The sequence below is a fragment of the Thamnophis elegans genome, chromosome 3, assembly GCF_009769535.1.
Source record: "Thamnophis elegans isolate rThaEle1 chromosome 3, rThaEle1.pri, whole genome shotgun sequence".
NCBI classification, from domain to species: Eukaryota; Metazoa; Chordata; class Lepidosauria; order Squamata; family Colubridae; genus Thamnophis; species Thamnophis elegans.
In genome coordinates, this window is record NC_045543.1 from 115,926,495 (window position 1) to 115,946,594 (window position 20,100).

Sequence of the window (20,100 nt, forward strand, 5' to 3'; positions counted from 1 at the left end):
CAAGTCTGATACATTGATGAACATCCAACAACTGAAAGAAGCTACACTTGACAGGATAAAATGGAGAGCACTTGCCCATAAAGTGGCCAAGAGTTGGACACACTTGAATGGTTTGTAGGAAGTTATCATGTAGCCCTCTCCCAGAAAAATGAAATATCCTAGGAAATATTGAAATGGCAGAATATTATATTTCCCTGGATGTGAAAAGGAAGAAACATGTTTTAAAGAGAGAATAGCTCCCTGCAGCTTCCTGCCCCCACCCTCTTTGTCAATGGGCCATTAAGAAGGCCAAGCCAGTCCCTTACATAATAAAGAGTTCTCCCCTTCAGCTCCAGGGGGGATGGGATTAAGGCATGATAATATTGGCCTTTACCCAACTCACCACATGGCATCTGAGAACTCAACCAAACCTGGATTCAAAACGCAGCCTAGAGAGTTGCCCCTGCATGGCCCCATCGGACTCTGACAACCAATCAGAATACAAGTTCAAGATCAAAAGGCCAGAGCGGGACTCAGCATCTCAGCCCTTCTTTCTCTTTTTCTCCACCAACATTGAAGCATGTGGATCACCTTTTCTGTTCAGGACTCAAGCCATGTGGTCCTGTCCACTATTAAAACCATCTTTCCAAGCAGCCTCCATGTCTCCAGTGTCTTTTTTCCCCACTTGGAGCTGAACCCAGAAGGACATTTCTTTCAACAGGTTAAAACAACAATAAAGTCTCCTGATATTATATATAAATTGCATATTTTTTAGTAAATATCACACCAGAGATCTTTAATAACTCTCAGTGAATACTATCTCAATTTCATGGTTTTTGATGTTTAAAATATGTTATCATTACCTGCAGCAAGTCTTCAATTTCCTTTTCTGAAAAAGGAAAATCAGGCACAGGTACCCGTGGTTTATATTTTATTTCTATTTTATTTTTGCAGTAAAGATTAAAGTAATTTAGCAAACTTTTTTCAGTAATGACTGATACCTCCAAACCTTAAAGAATCAGCTTACTTACCCAAAACCAATGGCCACCCAGTAATTATGAACGCTCTGATGTGGTCCCACCATTGGCAGAATATCTGGAGAATATGTTATAGGACCTGCAACTACATTGATAATATCTGCTTCTCTCAGGACAGGGACCATTTCCATAGCCGCCTCGACATGATCAATTATTCGATCTAAATCAGATTCAAAAAGCTCCTTTCCAAAGCCTTTAAAAAAAAGTTTGATACATTTTGTATGTATTGTCTTCCCACTTTAATACATTTTCTATGTTATACAAAGCAAGCAAATGTTCCTGTTCTCAGTAAGTCTCCAATGTTATAATATTGAACGTGTAAGCAAAAAAATATAAATTTGGATATAAATATAAATTTGGAAGAGTACAACAAAGAAGCAATGACTAGCATACATTCATAAGCAATATTGCCAAAAAGTCTTTCTGACTTCATAGATAGAATAGAATAGAAAAACAGAGTTGGAAGCGACCTTGGAGGCCTTCTAGTCCAACCCCCTGCCTAGACAGGAAACTCTATACCCTTTCAAACAAATGGTTATCCAACATCTTCTTAAAAACTTCCAGTGTTGGAGCATTCACAACTGCTGGAGGCATGTTATTCCACATTAATTGTTCTGTCAGGAAATTTCTCCTCAGTTCTAAATTGCTTCTCTCCTTGATTAGTTTCCACCCATTGCTTCTTGCTACCCTCAGATGCTTGGGAGACTAGTTTGACTCCTTCTTCTTTGTGGCAACCCCTGAGATATTGGAACACTGCCATCATGTCTTCCCTAGTCCTTCTTTTCATTACAATAGACATACCCAGTTCCTGCAACCGTTCTCCATATAGATATGTATGTGTGATGTAAAATTACAATTAATTAAGTCTGAGCACTGAGCATGTATCACTGAAGTTTATTTTTCCCATGAAAAATTACCTGGTGGGACTCCATCTTCTACCCAAGATTTCTGCAGTTTCATTTTTTCCTGACTTTCATATGGCCCTAATAAAAGGCCATCTCTTTCTTGTCTTAGATAATATGAACCATCCAAGTCACGAAGAACAGCCAATTCCTTCTTCAAGACTTTCACTTCAGGGATAGTTCCAGTAACAATATATTGGTGATGAACAGGTATAAGTGGATGATGTAGTCCAATCATTCTACCTATTTCTTGAGCCCAGAAACCTAAAAGCACAAGGTACAGAAATATAAATATTAGAATGACATGATCCTGGCCAACAAATAGCACAATCTTCTTTCTAAGTACAATATTTAAAAAGTAAAATTTAATGTTTTTAAATATGACAGTGGTTCAAGGAAACCACTTATGCCTGGGTTGCAGCTGTCTATTATAATGTATCCAACTAATATTTTAAAAAGTCAAAGGAAGGAAAGCCCAAAGATACACAGGATAACTTCAGGTTTATTTAGGTATGCACAGTTTTTATATCCTGCCTTTATTATTTACTATAAAAAAAACTCAAGGCAGTGAGCACGCACAATACTCTTTCTTTCTCCTCTTTTCCCCATAACAACAACCCTGTGAGGGGAGTTGGGCTGAGAGAAAGTGACTGTCCCAAGGTCACCCAACCAGCTTTCATGCCTAAGTAGCAACTAGCACTCATAGACTCCTGGTTTATAAGCAAACACCTGAAGCTTTCTGTTCAATATATTGCTTGTTTTTTTTAATTATTATTAAACAGTAACAAGAGCAGGGCAAAGATTTCATTAAAACACATTAATATCCTGAGGAATTATAAAATGGTAGAATTTTTAAAAAAATAGAAAATCATAATAGAAAAAATATTAATTTTATTTACATGTGTGATATTTAAAAACAGTCAATAATGCATCTCCTCTTTAAAAGGACAAAAATTCCAATTTTTGCATTTACAAATATGTATTTCAGTATATGGAAATAGCGAGTCAGCTGTCAGTCTTGACTGAACCAGTTTTATCCAGAATCCTGTTTGTCCCAGAATGGGACTACTATGTCATAAATCTGTGGATGCATAAGTTAGAACTATGGAAAGTGTGTTTAACTATCTTTTCCCAAACGCAGGAAATACAATTGGGCAGCTGTTTCTGCCATCAATTTAATCAGCCCGCATTAATTTCTATAAATATTATAGAAGAAAACGTTAAAGGCATCACAAGATAGATAGATAGTTAGTTAGTTAGTTAGTTAGTTAGATAGATAGATAGATAGATAGATAGATAGATAGATAGATAGATAGATAGATTGATTAGATGATAGAAAGAAGACATACAGATAGACAGACAGGTCCTTCCAGGTTTCCATACCAACCTAGCTCTATCAAGTGAGCAGAGAGACCCAATAATGCTTTTTGACTACAGACCCTGTATTTTGGAATAGCTTCCTCCTGAGGCCAGGTTAGCATCCCTGGTAGTAGCCTTTTAAAAGCTGGGGAAAGTCCAGAAATGTTCTGGAGTGCATTTGAAGACTAAGGAAAAGCTGCCACTTTTATTTTTTTAGTTGTTATTTTTCTTTCTTTTGTATTTTATTGTATTCTGTTGTGTTTGTTTCTTTGTAATGTATCCAGCTAGTACCATTAATGTGTTTTATATGTTTACACTGAATGAGTGTAATCTGTTAGTTGTAACCTAATTTATAAAAAGTAAAGTTTCCCCCGCACATGCATGCTAGTCATTTCCGGCTCTAGGGGGCAGTGGTCATCTTCGTTTCTAAGCCGAAGAGCCAGCTCTGTCCGAAGACGTCTCCATGGTCATGTGGCCAGCATGACTAAACGCCAAAGGCACATGGAGTGCTGTTACCTTCCCACCAAAGGTGGTTCCTATTTTTCTACTTGCATTTTTTAGGTGCTTTCAAACTGCTAGGTTGGCAGAAGCTGGGACAAGTAATGGAAACTCACTCCATTATGCTGTGATAGGAATTCGAACAGCTGAACTGTCAACCTTTCTGCTCGACAAGCTCAGCGTCTTAGCCACTGAGCCACCACGTCCCTTTTAACCTAATTTTATAATGGTATATAAATACAAGAAACAAAGTAAACAAATAATGTCCCCATTCCAGGTTTCCCGATGTTCCTTTGCTATGAACAGCTGTATATGCACTGTATAAAATTTAGCTGGATGATCTGGAAAGTCTTCCTATAAAGGTCATATAAACTTTCTTAAGAAGGTATCTGTAAAACTCACAGTGAAGCAAGATGTACGCAATTGTTCTGACTAGCCCTGAGCAACATTTGGTTTCCTGGTAAGGAATCTTAGCAAATCTGCCTTTTAAGGGAGCCAGGAGGAGGAGGATGAAGTGAATCAGAGTTAGGTATCCACAATGGTTGGGCAGTTCCAATATATTTAGCCAGCTGCAAACTCAAATTCATTTTGTAGTTCAAAGTCCAGAGCTTGCTATTTTAACAGTACCTTTGTTGATTGTAGTTCACAGACAGCATAAACCTTGCGGAAAAGCCATAGGATTGCAGTTTTTTCAATAAGGTCATGTTCCAGGCTAAATGAAATTTATCATGAATTATGTGAATCAGACTGGCAGTACAAAAGTTAAACTTTAGTCAGAGATTAAAGATCACCAGACAAGCACAAGCTTCCAACTCAAGACAGATGATCTTCTAGACATGAAGCACACATAGGAATCTGAAGTTAGACTGCGCTATTTCTAGAGGGGAATACAGGTAGTCTTCTACTTGCAACCACAATTGAGCCCAATTTTTCTGTTGTTAAGCAAGACAGTTGTTAAATGAGTTATGCCCCAGACAGTTGTTAAATAAGTTATGCCCCATTTTATGACTTTTCTGGCAATAGTTGTTAGGTGAATCACTGCAACTGTTAAGTTAGTAACAAGATTGTAAAGTGAATCTGGCTTGCCCATTGACTTTGCTTGTCAGAAGATCGCAGAAGATGGTCACATAATCCCAGGACAATGCAACTGTATAAATATGAATCAGTTGCCAAGCATCTGGATTTTGATCACATGACTATGGGAATGTTGCAACAGTCATAAGTTGCTTTATTCAGTATCCTTGTAACTTCAAACGGTCAGTCACTAAACAAATGGTTGTAAGTTGGGGTATAGTCCAAATTGAATTGTGTATAGAAGTTGAGCTAATCATCTGGGTTCAAATCGTAGATACAAAATTACCTCCTTTTAAGAGAAAGAAAGAAAGAGAGAGAGAGAGAGAGAGAGAGAAAAGAAAGAAAGAAAGAAAGAAAGAAAGAAAGAAAGAAAGAAAGAAAGAACGACCATGCATCTCTATGCTACTCATTGTATATTTTCAGCTGGAACCCTTCTACCTAAATCTTAATACAACACCCAGATATTTGAAGCCATTAAACATCTTGGATTAATCTTGAAACTTTTTGCATACTTGTACTTAAACACACAATTTTGTTTTAACACATATGGCTTCAATTCCAAAGCTACTTTTTATGAAGATCAAGTCATGAAACGGAGATTGGAAACAAAACAAAGGTTAACCTTCTCATTCCTTCTAACCCCGCTTCCTTCATATGTGGAAGTGAGCCTTCCCACTTGCCATTTTATTACCAAGAATTTACCACTATGTTCAAATTAAATACCAAACTGCAAAGTGGAAGAGGAAAAATATTTGTGAGAAATATTTACTGTGTTTTTTGCTTGTCAAATTTAAAAGGCCATTGGACTCCATAAAGGTTGCGACAGCAATAGAAGTAATGATGTAACTAACCATGAAGCAGCAGCTAGGCAAACTGCTGAGCAGTCTGAATTATGCTTTGGAAATTGTGTAATGTATGCTCTGAAATTGAGCAAATGAATGAGACCTGAAGGTAAGCTGTTCTCTACAAAATCCACTCCGAACTTACCACACTAAGCCTGGCATGAAAACGCAGAGCAAATTATTTGCTTTCAAGAGGAGGATATGGAACAAAGAAAGAAGATTGGCTCCAACAGTTGTAGGAAACTACATAGTTTTGTTTACCTAGAGCCTCCCCAAGGCAGTAATCAATACTGCATTAGTTCCAAGGGTTCTTTTGGCTAAATACTGAATCCAGGCATACTTCAGTTATTAACTTAAAATCTGCATAGACTGATCTACCAATGTCTGCCTTTTCCTTTAAGGCAGTGGTTCTCAATCTGTGAGTCGGAACCCCTTTGGGGGTCAAACGACCATCAGAAAACACATATTTTCAAAAAAATACAGAAAACATAAAATAATTTTATGGTTGGGGGTTACCACAACATGAAGAACTGTATTAAAGGGTCGTGGCATTAGGAAGGTTGAGACCCAGTGCTTTAAGGTTTGTTTTCTTGTTTCTAGTCTCCTTATTTTGCCGTTCCTTTCCCACATATTTCCTGTCAGTCCTGAGAGGTAAGCCAGACAAAGAAACAGAGAACAAAGGAATTCCAGGAAAGCCCCATTATTGTTGTAGGGCAGTGTTTCTCAACCTCAGCAATTATAAGATGTGTGAACTTCAACTTCCAGAATTCCTCAGCCAGCATGAGGTTGAGAAACACTCTTGAAGGGTATAGTCAAAGAATCTTGAAAGTCCGTCAGAATTCTCTTCGCCTCATCATATAACAAACAAAATCAAGGTTGTTTTAAGTCTTTTTTCAGTTTCCTTTTTTCCCAGGACTAAATACTATTTTCTCAAAGTACTTTCTTAATGGTTTGCTCATTTGTACCCTATTCCCAAAGCCAAGTCAAAATTTCTTCACCTGGGATATCACTCCCCTCAAAGTTTGTATAGTTGTGAGCCTGTTGCCCTTCAAGAAAGTCACAAAGGCCTGGCTGGGCCAACAGCATATGGGAACTCATTAATACAAATACAAATGTAATTTGGGGGGTTATTCTATGCGCTGCTCTTAGTTGTTTCTGTGCTTTTATTATTACATTGTGTTTTCAACTGTTCTGTACACTGCTTCAAGTTGCATAAAGATAGGGAAACTTCTCATGTTATAGAATACCATTTTTATAAACCACTGCCACTATTAAGTTTAACATTAATAAATAAAAAGGACCTTTACCACACACAGGGGCCTCAACCCTAAGTTCTTTCATACTTGGAAAGAAAATGATATATACAGTAATTGTGAGTTTGGTGCCAGTTCTCTAATTTGGTGCCAGTTCTCATGAACTGATCCAAAGGATAAGGGAACCTGTTCCCAACTTGCCCCATTCTTTGCCAAGGATTGTACATGCAGAGAAGGCACGTATGCCAGGGAAATGGTTATTGTGATGCCATTTTTCTTACTGCAAGGATCACTCTACAGACAATGTAGGGCAATGTAGCAAGTCTGCTATGTAATTACCAAAATTGCTATGAAATCCAAAGACAATTACTGAAAATATGCTCCTGCTCTTGAATACTAGTACCTTTTATCTCAGGCTATGGAGCAGATGGTCCAGAGGGTTTTATGAAGGTATAAAGTGATCAAGAGGACTTTTTAAAATTTTATCACTGTTTGAGCAGAACCCTGACTTCTGGAGATGCTTTAAAGGCTACTTTTTGATGGATACTACATCCATGTTGGAAGCCCCGAATCACTTCCAGATTGGAAGGATTAGCCATCATCTTTGACTGGGGGATACCCAGCTGGGGGCTCCTTTCATGTCCTTGTTTAGTTGCCCCCCAAAGTGATACACATGTATCTACTTGTGGTCACCTGCTTTCAAATTGCAGGATTGGCAGGAGCTGGAATGAGTGACGGGAGCTCACCTCACCATGTAGCAGCAACCGGCTCTCCACCCCTGAGCCTGCTGATTTTCAGCCCAGTGTCCTAACCACACGAGCCACTGCTTTTTTTTGATAGATAAATTGGCATTTCAACCTACACATGTGTAACAAAATCATTTCTCACACACCAGCTCCTCAAAAACGCCTATCCATTGTCTGCATCTCATTTGTATGGTTCCAGCAGACCCTTTGATAACATCCAAGAAATACTAAACAATTTTGTTGCCAGCTAATGGTTATTAGGTCAAGTGGTTGATAATCATTTTGCTAACATTTTGTAGCCAAGAACACTCCACAGCATAATAACATGTCTCATATACCCTCAAGCACCAAGTGTGTGCTGTAGGATGTTATCACAGTACCTATAGTACTGAACAATCATGCAAATCTGTTTTTTCCTGTCATCTAGTTCCTCCTAGCTGATAGGAGAAAAGTACAGAAAAAATGTCTTTGTGGATGAGCCTTCAGTTATATCTATACTTTGGAAATCTGGCATTGTATTTATCCTATATATTGGTGCGCAACTTAGATCCACTGATTTATGTAATGTAGCTGGGGGGGGGGGAATAATTTAGATTCTTTATTACTGTTATCATTTAACCTTAAAAGATGAATAATGTAATCTTTTTATAAACTACAGAGCAAAAAAATTCCATGAGATCATGAAATATGAAGTGAAAAGCAAATTATTATTTTATTTTGTAATCTATTTCCTAAAACATTAATACTCTAATATGTAAGTTACATTTCCCTGCACAGATGGAATTTTTTATCGTGATAAACTATAAAAGCAGGAAAGCATACTTCATCACTTACCAGCTGTATTCACAATTCTGTTTGCTTTAATTGTTCCATGTGGAGTTTCAACTTCCCATGTTCCATCTAGTCTACATTTTAAATTAGTTACTTGAACTGGATAATTTAACTGAGCTCCATATTTCCTGGCTCCTGCAGCCAAGGCCATAGTAAGAGAATAAGGATCTATATGACCATCTCCAGGATTGTACAGACCAGCTAAAACCTGTATCAAACAGAATTAATTTACGTTACTTATATTAGTTTTATTTTTTCTCTCTGGTTCCACAGTCAATAGATAGTAGGAAGTTGTGAATACAAAACTTAGCAGCAATATATAGATTCTAAAAATTCAAAATCTTTCTATATGGAATAAAAAAAACCAAATACTTCATGTTAGTTTGTTTTAAGATTAAATTAGGAATTGTTCACTTTTATCTGTCTTATTCTACTTCGTAGCCTTTGTTTTACTTATCAGACATGTCATAAACAATAGATTGCAAACAAAAGTTGACCTTCACTGTATTTCCAAGTTCTATAAACACTAGTATTTAATACTTCTTTCTGCCTCTGCACTAGCATAGGCTACGGAATAAATTAATATATTTGTACACGTAGCTTACAAGATGACATGATCTCCTCCCACTCTAGGCTAAACGCAATAGTTTAAATAAGTCAGATCCAAGAAATGCACAGCCATATTCTAAACAACTGAGAGGATAAAATTAAATTAGATTTTACTTGTATTTAAATTAATTAAAATTGATTACAGTTAATACAACTATTTTCCAGTCACGTATCTAATAATATTCCCTTTCTCAAATACCCACAATTTGCTAACAAGTATTGGAGATTTCTCAGGGCTTACACCCTTGTGCAGATACAATGAGCTCAATTTTGGAAGCAGAAAACATATGTAAATTTTAAATTGGTTCCTTGAAACAATGCCTTCAAATTGCTTTATTAAGACTGATTCTATTCTTGCCTTATTGTTGTTCATTTCTTTTTTTCAAATATCCATTTGTTTTATTAAGACTGATCCTATTCTTGCCTATCTCATTATAGTTCATTTCTTCTTTCGAATAGAATACAATTCTTTATTGGCCAAATGTAATTGGACATATATGGAATTTGTCTTCGGTCAGTGGTGGGATTCAAATAATTTAACAACCTGTTCTCTGCCCTAATTATTTCTTCCAACAACCAGTTCACCAAACTGCTCAGAAACTTAATAACCGGTTCTCCCAAAGTGGTGTGAACTGGCTGAATCCCACCACTGTCTCCGGTGCATAAGCTCTCAGTGTACATACAAATAACAAAGTGATATGTCATAGATCATAAATCATAAGATACAATCATAAGATACAAACAAGTGATAAATCATAAGATAGCAGTCATGAAAAGTGTGTATTTTTTAGTGCTCATTCTTTTCATTGTTGGCAAAACAGTGAAAACTCTGCTGATTAAGACATTTAAAAATAATTTTACATCTAAGACATGTTCCTTTGCGATTCTTCAACATTTTTACAGATATTGTAAATAAATAAATTGTATTCATATACCTTTTCCATGTTTAATAACGGAAATAATTCTTGCACTTTTTCTGGATCAATAAGATATTGTTCTGTGGGGTGCCATCCTGCTCGAGTCATTTGGTATTTAAGTTCATCCACTCTTGTTGGTGTTGACGCAATTCTAACACTCCCTGGGCAATGAAACCCCACAGCCTGAGAGAAACAAAACAAAACAATAACAACCCATCAGCTTCCACAATCAAACATTCATGAGCCCTTATGCATAATTCACTAAAGTTCAAAATAATTACGATAAAATAGATCTTGAACTTGGTTCGTCCTCATCAAATTAAATAAGTTACTAATATTAGAAAAGAAAAACTAGAAAAACTATATATTTTATATTTTAATATGTCCTACATCTGAGCAGTCTTATTATGAACTATGGGAATGTATTTTTCCATTTGATTTAAAAAAAAAAAACATTTCCACTGGGTTTGACTTCTTGCTCAAAATGTTTCTGAAAGAGGCTTCCAAGATTTTTTTTTTAATCAGATTTTTATATTCATGATGCTTTAGAACTTATTTGGATAGTATTTCCAAACTTATTTTATGATTGCCAGTTGGCAGATGTTGTGTTGTCAGGATTTTTTTTTTACTAAGCATAGTAAATATATATTTATACTATATACTAATATAATATACTATATACTAAACATAGATTCCATAATCGTTTCCCCATAACTAATGAATCTGAAAAAACCCTATGGAAAATACTCCCACATAATAAATTCAGTGGAGTTTAACTGAAGTATGGGGAATCTGAAGACTACTAGAAAGATGATTGTGCTGAAGTAATAAAGTGTCATCCCATTCAGGAGAATTACACCAAAACCTTCCATCCTTTGTGGAGAAAAATTGAAAGCATTTTCCCATCAAATGTATTGAGCATGATTAAAAAATATATAGAATAAAAAATATATTATCCCTGATTTCCATAACGGATACAATGTAGACATTAGCAGAATGACCCTTTTGATGTCAAAGATCATCTGGTCTTTCATTTTGCTTCACAGATGTGGTTATTGCATCATCCTAAACTTTGCCATTAAGCATTTTCATTGTATTTATTTGTTCTCCCTCACAGATGTAAACAATTTAATATGCAGTACTTTCACATTTTTAAAGTTATTAATTAATGTGTGCCACAGATAAAAGGGTTCAACATGAATTCACATGTAATATAATTTCCAGAGACACCGTAGATAAATAAGGATGTCAGGATATAATAAAATGATTAATATCTGCAGTTACCTTTGAGGCATTAAAACATATTAGTTATACAGTATACAAACATACAAAACTATATATTAATAATGTATTTGCTTAATATTTGTTTCATTAATCCAAAAATGCTGTTCTCATATACTGTTAAACAGTTAAACAGTTCCAGCCAATCAAATCATTCTAAAATTGTGTATTTCACATATTATTATTTAACTTGTGGTAAATTAGGTATTATTACCTGCCCTGTCTCCTCCTCTAACTTTTCATAAAGCTTGATGCTGTAATGATGGATTTTCTTTAGATTTATTCCAGGATGGAAATATGTTGTCAAACCTGCCTTTAAAAAAGACCAACAAAAAGATTTTCACAGCATTTATCATTTCATTTCCATTAACTTTTTCTTGGATAATAACATTTAAAGTTTTGCTTCAGTTTTTGTGTTCAATATATCATTCCCATTCCCATTAAAATCTCTAATATATTTTTTCCAACATTCCCTCACTTCAGTTTATTCAAATGAATTCCTAAATTTTATTTTTAATTTCATTTACTTTGCTGCATATTCTTTAATGAACTCCCTTTACCCACTTCAAAGCTATTTTTAATTTCTATCAAATTTGTTCTCAAGTCTTTGAGTAAACACTCTGTAATATCTTTTTTCTTCATACATACTGTATAGTTTTTTCTCTTATCCTCATGTTCATAATTATTTTCTTTTACATTTGTTTTTTGTCCTTATTCTCTCCTTATGAAAATTCATCCTTTTTATCATTCTTGTTACCACACTTTCAGATAGTATAATACATTCAATATTCAAAATGTTCCTATGTTCAAAATTATGTTTGATTTCAGACTTCTGGATGAGGAATGGAAACTCCAAATGAATGGAGCCAACATCATGCTATTCTCTGGATCTGGAGAGGCCAGGAGATTGCCCATTTGTACTCTAAATGGCTGTTCTTCATAAGGAGACCTTAGGATGGCAATTTCCAATGGATTTGAGTCCCAGGAAATAAAGAAAAGTTATCATGCTTCCCACCAGGATGGAGCCTTTTTAAGGATACTGGATTTGTTAGTCTCACTATTCTAATCACTTTTGGAAATTGCCTACTTAAGTATCTTGAGGTCAATAGTGATCTTCAAAATTATAGTGCATTGGGCAAATTGTACAAAACTTAGAAAAGGTAATTAAGAGGACTGTTAATCCCTTCAATGGTCCGATCTGGGCTGTTTTAGAATCAAATGGGAAAATTTGTAGAATGATTGTATATTATAACAGATATCAGAGATACCTCCAACTGCAGCCAGCACACCTGAACTCCAAAGCAAAGTAGGAGTGAAAATTAAATGGTTTAGTGTGATCGATTTGGCTAAATGCCTCTTTATTTTGCTATTGACTCCAGAGGGTCAAACCTAATTTGAGGGGGGGGGTGTTCAGGTTCCTACATGAGTGGTTAAAACTTTAAGAGTTTCAAAATAGCCTAGAGATAGTCCATTATTATGTGACATAAATGTTGGCTTGATTACCAACATCTGATAGGAATAATGCTTTCTCAAAGGTGTATACTCTGACCGTAGGGAGATTTGAGGAAGAAGATTTGAAGGAATGAACCTTCAGTCTTAATTTTGGTAAGGAATACAAGATTCAAAGTGATGGACAGGGGAGGGCCCCTGAGGTAGACAAAGTTCCTGTCTTAGTGGAACGAGCGCCACCAAGAAATTTTAAGGAAATAAAAACAATTATTGGGGCTTTCAATTTCACTAAACAACATATTCCAAATGTTACTTTTATAAGACAGGGCCTTTATTTTTACTGTTAAAAAAGACAGTTGGTTGGGAATGGGAACCAAAAATTCTACAATTTCTAAAATTGTGGGCATTGAGAAATACAGCCTTATGACCTCCAGATTGTAATAAACCATTTCAGGTAAGAACTAGGTGGTCAGTTGTGGTTATGAAGATGACTCTATTACAAAAAAAGTAGTTTATGATTCATGAACAGTGACAAGTTCTGGATCTAATATAATATCTGCAAAAACGTTTGTGCGATGACTTTCAAATTATATTCAGGAATAGCTTCTGTAATTTTGCAAAGCTCTTATTTAGCCTTCAGATACCATTTTTCAAGCACCTCACATTTCTAACCAAAGACTTAGCCAAAGAACTGTTTATTTAATACTGACATTGTAATATTACAGACTCCAGCCAGACCAAATCTGTGGTTTGTTAGTGTTAGTGAATGATAACATGGGGCACAGTGCCTCGATAAACAATGTTGATGACCAGAACAGAAAATATAATTTATTAATCAGACTTCTTGGTGAGAGCACCTTAGATAGTCTTCAAGGGGAAGTTTCAACTACTGGTTGGAAAATTGGCACTGCCCTTTAATACAATATTAATGGTGTAGAAGCAGGATTGGTGACGATACAACAGGTTTTCTTTACAATCCCACCTTCACTATTTTTATAAATAATTCAAGGTGGAAAAATATTTAACATTCCTTCCTCTTCTATTTTCTCCACAACAGCAGCTCAGTATGGTGAGTTGGGGTGAGAGAGTGACTGGCCTAAAGTCACCCAGCTGTCTTTTCATGACTAAAGCGGGACTAGTAAGTCTCCTGGTTTCTAGCCTGGCATCTTAACCATTCACTGAAAGATAAGGTTGTCAGTCAGATCAATCAAAATTCATGCTCCAGATTTTTAAAAAGCAGCATACAACATAATAGCTTTTTTTTAAAATAACAATTGTGAAAAAATCCTAGAACAATTAGCATCTAAAAATTAATAGCATGAGGAAAGAACCATATAGTTTCTAACAAGTATAGCAATTTTGGTAAACCTTTTTGGCACTGAGTGCCGAAACGGTAGTGTATGCATGCCGGAAACCAGAAGAGCAGCCGCGCGGTGCGCATGCACATGCTAGGAAGATGATCTTCTAGTTTCTGGCACGCACATGCACACCAGCCACCTAGTCTTCCAGTTTCTGGCACGCATGTGTGCGCAAAGACCAGCTAGCACCTGAAGATCATCTTCCCGATGCACGCATGCACACTGGGCAGCTTTTCTTTCTGTTTCTGGAGCTCCCACACTCATGAAGACTAGCTGGCTGGTGCGCCGGAACCCAGAAGAGCAATGGACGATGGCTTGCATTACGTGCCATAAGTTCGCCATCACGGAACTACTGCTATTGATATGAATTCTGCCACCTTCTTAAAGGTTGTGGAAAATAACCTTAAAGCAAATTATGGAAATGTCACAATTTCTCAGCCTCACTTAGCATACTTTATTTATTTACCTATCCAATTTATAGAACCGGCCATCATGAGTAAGTGACTCTAGGCGGTGTACAACAAAACTAAAACAAACATCTAAAATCATTAGCATTAACAAATAGATTTTTAACAATGATTCTAATTAATATTTTATATGCTTTTGTGATGCACGTTTCACAGAAGAGTGAAAAATCCTGCATTAATCAGTTCAAGCATATAGTCACAGTTAATACTACTAGATAACAATATGGTTCATTCTCTGCTTAAAAAAACTGATTCTGTCTTTCAGTAGGATTTGTGAATGGGAGACAATGGCTTACTCAGTCACTGTGTTCTACACCTGTAGCTGCATGAATCCAACTTTGCTATGCTGCAAGAAATCATTTTGCATATAAAAAGTTAGCTACACTAGTTAAGGGGATTGGCTCCTGCTAGAGAATGGAATACTGCATTAGACAGGGAAAAAATGACAGATGCATCTTTTATTATGCAATCACCCTCTCATGTTATTATATATTAAGTGAGTTCCAGCTTATGCTGTCCTGCTATTTCCAAATACTGGGATATACAACACTACCAGGTATTTCCAGAGGATCGCTTTTGGAACCTAAGGCTAAGGCATCCAATTTTGTCAGCCTTCCCCTCTGCCAGGGTAAATTTGGAAAAGAGATTGAACAAAATACAAAACGTGGTAAAAAGCTTTCTAGAGCTCAGATTATTCTAAACATTATCAGAGAATTCTTGGAAATTCCATGAGCTTCTTTTTGGAATTATTCAAGAAATCCTGGTGTACTAAGGAAACAGATCAAACCATTAATCCCATTTTAGTCCCAGCAGAAATAACTCAGACAGGGTTTTTAATGATTAAACTGTATATCTTAATACATGCCTAAATCCATGTAGCAATAGTACTTGCACATGTAAGTCAAAAATTTGGAAAGTTAGTATTACAAGATTTTCAGACTGAGAATATAATTTTTTTTAGCTTCTAATAACAAAACAAACTTTATTATAAAGGCGATTTTCTTCTCAGATTAGAAGAAAAATATTTCTTATAAAACTTATTAGAAACTAAAGTTATTCATGATTACTATATACATGAACATATATGATGACCACAAATGTTTTCCATCTTAGATATTATGGTACATTCTAGTTGTGTCCAGCTTGGCATAATAAAATGACATATGATCTGGTCATCTAGGATTACCCTCTGACTGCAAACTACGGAAAACAACAAGTGATAACACTTGGGTGAGCCAGGAACTCTTACGTGTTCCAGAGCAAGATGTCTTATGTACTAACTAAAATATAAATAGACTGTTTTTCAGTAAATGCAACCTTTCTCTTGCCATTACATCAGAATGTTTTTCTCCTTAGACTGCAACCCTAAAAATTCACAAAACAAAATTGGTGTATCTTGATTTAAATGCAGCAGTAGATATTACCATTTTTACCTCTACGCATATTGGCTTCTTACTGTTGAAGCTCTGTACATCTGCTTCCAAAATATCATGTCCCACAAAACATAAGTAATGTTAGTTATTGAACACTGTTTCTGTCTCTCTGGGTTTCATATTACAGTGGTAATCCAGGAACAGTCCCTTCAATCTGAGTGTACAGTTGGTTGCCAGAACAGCTGCAAATGGACAAGTGGGTCTTTTACACTAGCATTAAGCATCAGTAATTAATAAGTTTCAGCTGGATGACATTTTACACTGCATTGCACAGTAATTTAAATGGCTCACAGAAGTCCATTTCTCATCTAAAATGAATTGCGATCTAAGCACAGAAAATTTAGGTTTTGTTCCACGTTTAAAACATTAGAAATTTCACTTACTGCATGCCAAGTAGATCCAGCAGTGAGTTCAGATTTTTCCAACAAAAGTACATCCTTCATGCCAGCCTTGGCCAAATGATAGGCAAGACTGACACCAACACAACCACCTCCAATAATTACCGTTTCTGCTGTGTCTTTCCACTTTGCTTCCACAGAAGATGGCTTTTGTTCCCTGGGGGGAAAATGATGGATGTTTCTAATTTCTGCATATTTTCTATGCAATTATACATACTGTAAAACACGGTATCAACTGTTCTTTATATACTCTTTTATCAACAATTACATTGTTGGACATTAATAGAATTTTGAGCTACCCAGATGAAAACGATGAGCACTAACTGGCAGTTTTAGATCAAACATCAGGATCAAAGAACTAAGAATGGCATGGGGAATTATTTCTTAAGTTTCTTTGTTGTTTAGCTACAGACAGAATCTTGCCAGTCTAAAGCAATCATCTGCATAACTAGATACACACTATGAGTTGCTGAAAAGGGGCAGGGTTCCATCTTTGCTCTCTTTCTGCCTACCAGACATTTTTGCCAGTATCCTTTTGTGGAGATTCCAAAATGGGTAGATAGCATATCAATAGTGATTCTAGTCTATGACTCCCAATCAATTGAACGTTCATGCAACTTGAGAACTTCAACACTAATGCTGTGCTTTGTTTAATTGTTTAATGACATTTGTACATCTTTTACTGTGCCAACGTGGTGTCTAATTATAATATGCCAAAGAAGGTTCCAAGGTACGGTTTAATCATTCTTCTTTAATGGATTTCTCTGTAATAAGAACAAAAATAGGAGAACAAGTATAAAAATGTAAAAGTTACAAATGATAGACTACATAATATGTCTCCAATTAAAAAAAAAACTTTATAAGGCAAATCTCGCACAAGAGGCAAAACCTAATCTTGAGGCATCTCAAATGGAATTATGGGAATGGCACATCCATGCTCTGTTGGATTCAAAACAAAAATTATAGATAAGAAAGGAAGGAGAAACATCTCATTTTCACCAACATACCCAAATACAGATAGTCCTCAATTTACGACCACAATTCAGTCCAAAATTTCTGTTGCTAAGCAAAACATTTAAGAGAGTTTTACTCCATTTTATTATCTTTCTTGGTACAGTTGTTAAGTGAGTCACTTCAGTTGTTAAATCAGTAACATAGTTAAGTGAATCTGGTTTTTTCACTGACTTGCTTGTCAGAAAGTCACAAAGGGTGATCACATGACCCTGAGATACTGCCACGGTTATAAGTTTGAACCAGTTGGCAGGCATCTGAATTTTGAACCTGTGACTATGGAGATGCTACAACAGTCTTAAGTGTGAAAAAAGGTCATAACTCATTTTTCAGTGTCGTTGTAACTTAGAAAGGTCACTGAATGACCACAACAGTCAAGAACTACCTGTAATTATCCAAGAAGCCAGTTGAGTTATTCTAAAATGCTTCAGAGTAGTTTACAATCAGATGGATGAACTGTGTTCATTTCATGTTAAATATGCCAGAAATAGGTTTATCAATTGAATTTCTGTAACATTTAATACGGTCAGTTAGTTTAATGCTTGCATGTACACAATGTACTGAGTTTAATGTTTTAACTTTGCTTCTTTTTATTATTTACCCTGTTAAGCAACTCAGTAGACATCTTAGTTAACTTATAATTTAATATATTATGCAATCCAAGAAAATAGATTACAGTACAGTAATTCCGTAACCAAGTTAAGTGTGCTGTGCAAACACAGGGATAAAATTCAAGGACCTTTCCAGTTATATCATTCATTATGCAATTATTTTGTAATTTCACTGAATAGCTAGATTTCATCACATGCAGCTCACCAACATATATTTTCTTCTTCTCCCATTTTTTCTACCATAACAAAAATCCACTGAAAAATAAAAGGCGAAATAACTGCAATGTGTCTTTGACTGGTACATTTGGTCACAATTTTTTTTTTAATGATCCAACCGGGCATGCTTTAGTAATGAAATGAACATATTATGGGGCGAGCAATCATGTCTTAGATCAGGGGCAGCTTAGTTCAACTTTGTGCTTGGTCTCAAAGCCTCTTGAGTGACATTTTGTTCGAAAATTAAAGAAGACAGCAGCTGCCCGTCCAATATCTTTGGAGGAAGGCTAGACTAAAATGCAAATAAATAAATATTGGGCTTGCTGTTATCTAGACTCTGGGCAAAAGTAACACACATGCAATCTCCCCTTCCTGTGTCTTGTCAATATTGTAACATTTAAGTTATTTTAATGTCCTGGAATACCTAGGAATGGGGGATTTAAGAGATGTGTATCGCCTCACTCTATGGGCAGCCTACAGGAGTGGGGCGGGGTATATATCTGCGCAAACCAAGCCGCTCACTATAATGCCCATGGAGAGGCCGAAACTGTATTTGTAGCCTACCCTCGCCTTTGTACTGTCTGAAAAAAGAGACGCAAAAATACCCCGCCAACAATAGAAGGGAGAACTGAAGCCGGACTCACCACCTGTGAGTGGTGCAAGCAAAATCTCGAGAAGACGACACGGGAAAGGCGGGCTGTTTAGCTCGCAGTTTTACGATCAGCAATCTCCGCGTTCCCCGGAGCATAGCTTCCCCCTCGAAGGCGCTAGTACAAGTAGCGGATAGCCACGGGCACAAAGATCTCCCCGGTCTCCGTTTCAAACCGAGCAATTGAGTAAACTTAGAGTTCCCTTAGTTGGCAGACTAAGCGGAGGGGCCCGGAACCGCCCTCCTTGGAGGGAGGAGACAGGGTCCGAATGGTGTCGTCCCGCCACACTCCTGGGGCTCCGTCCAAGTGGTTGCAGTAGGATGTGGGTGGGTGGGTGGCAAATAGAGCTATCTTCGGGACCGGAGAAGGGAAGCAGAAATGCAGCGGGAATCTTGGGATCGTCTGATATTTACTCATAACGGTATGCCTACGCGATTGGCTTGCCCGATGCGTAGCCCGATGAGTAGTTACTGGCTGGATTAGAAAAAAATCATTTAACTTTTCTTTCCATGAAAGTTTAGGGAAAAACATTGCAGCTAAACAAGATTTACTAATCTTCAGGGTTTTTTAAAACTAGTGTAGAAATTAAGTGTACATTCAAAGTGACAATAAAGTTAGTCTAAGTCTAAATCTACTAATAGGCGCACTGGTTTTAAATCCCGATAATAGTACGTGTGAGCTGCTTAAGCAGAAGAAACAGACCCCCCTAGCGGTATCTCCACCAAAACGTTCGCACATGCATACACGTGTCTATGTATTGGTCAGTGGTGGAAATCATAGCACGTTATATCATAGTCTTTCGGTGGAAGAAATGCCTTACTACGCCTTTTCCCCCATCTGGCATCGTCCGAAAGTTTGGAGTAGGATTCCCAAGGCCCCCGTAACGTCGTCTGGAGACGAGGGGGGTGGTAGTTGCGAATGATGGGAGCTGTGGTCAACGCGTTCCAAAAATATTAAGATTTAGGAACGGCTGCTCCAAAACGGCCCTTCCGTTTTTGCTTATTTCTTAAGTACACATTCTGGATGTGCGTCTGAAAACAAGCGGCTTTATTCAGTCGTGCGAGAGGGGCCTCGCCTCGCGGTCGAGGTATAGATGATGAGCTCAGAAAGGGGAGTACCATGACCGCAAAGAACCTCCAAGCCTCTCTCAATCCGCCCCGGCCTCCGAATCCGCCCACC

The 20,100-nt window shown here is 36.7% G+C and overlaps 1 protein-coding gene across 3 annotated transcripts in view; it reads right to left on the reverse strand.

The window, feature by feature from the left end:
• Positions 1 to 20,032, reverse strand: part of DMGDH (dimethylglycine dehydrogenase) — a 41,794-nt gene extending 21,762 nt beyond the window's left edge. Inside the window, exons 1-8 of one of the 3 annotated variants that reach the window (XM_032212560.1) lie at positions 18,916 to 18,997; positions 16,946 to 17,197; positions 16,419 to 16,590; positions 11,543 to 11,641; positions 10,066 to 10,230; positions 8,525 to 8,729; positions 1,934 to 2,182; positions 1,011 to 1,209 (exon numbers count right to left, since the gene is read on the reverse strand). In XM_032212560.1, coding sequence (XP_032068451.1) covers positions 1,011 to 1,209; positions 1,934 to 2,182; positions 8,525 to 8,729; positions 10,066 to 10,230; positions 11,543 to 11,641; positions 16,419 to 16,590; positions 16,946 to 17,046 — 1,190 coding nt within the window. In that variant the 5' untranslated portion in view covers positions 17,047 to 17,197; positions 18,916 to 18,997. Of the gene's footprint in view, positions 1 to 1,010; positions 1,210 to 1,933; positions 2,183 to 8,524; positions 8,730 to 10,065; positions 10,231 to 11,542; positions 11,642 to 16,418; positions 16,591 to 16,945; positions 17,198 to 18,915 lie in introns of all 3 variants that reach the window. The other 2 variants (XM_032212559.1, XM_032212558.1) reach the window with 2 other exon arrangements.
• Between the last annotated feature and the right edge of the window lie 68 nt (positions 20,033 to 20,100).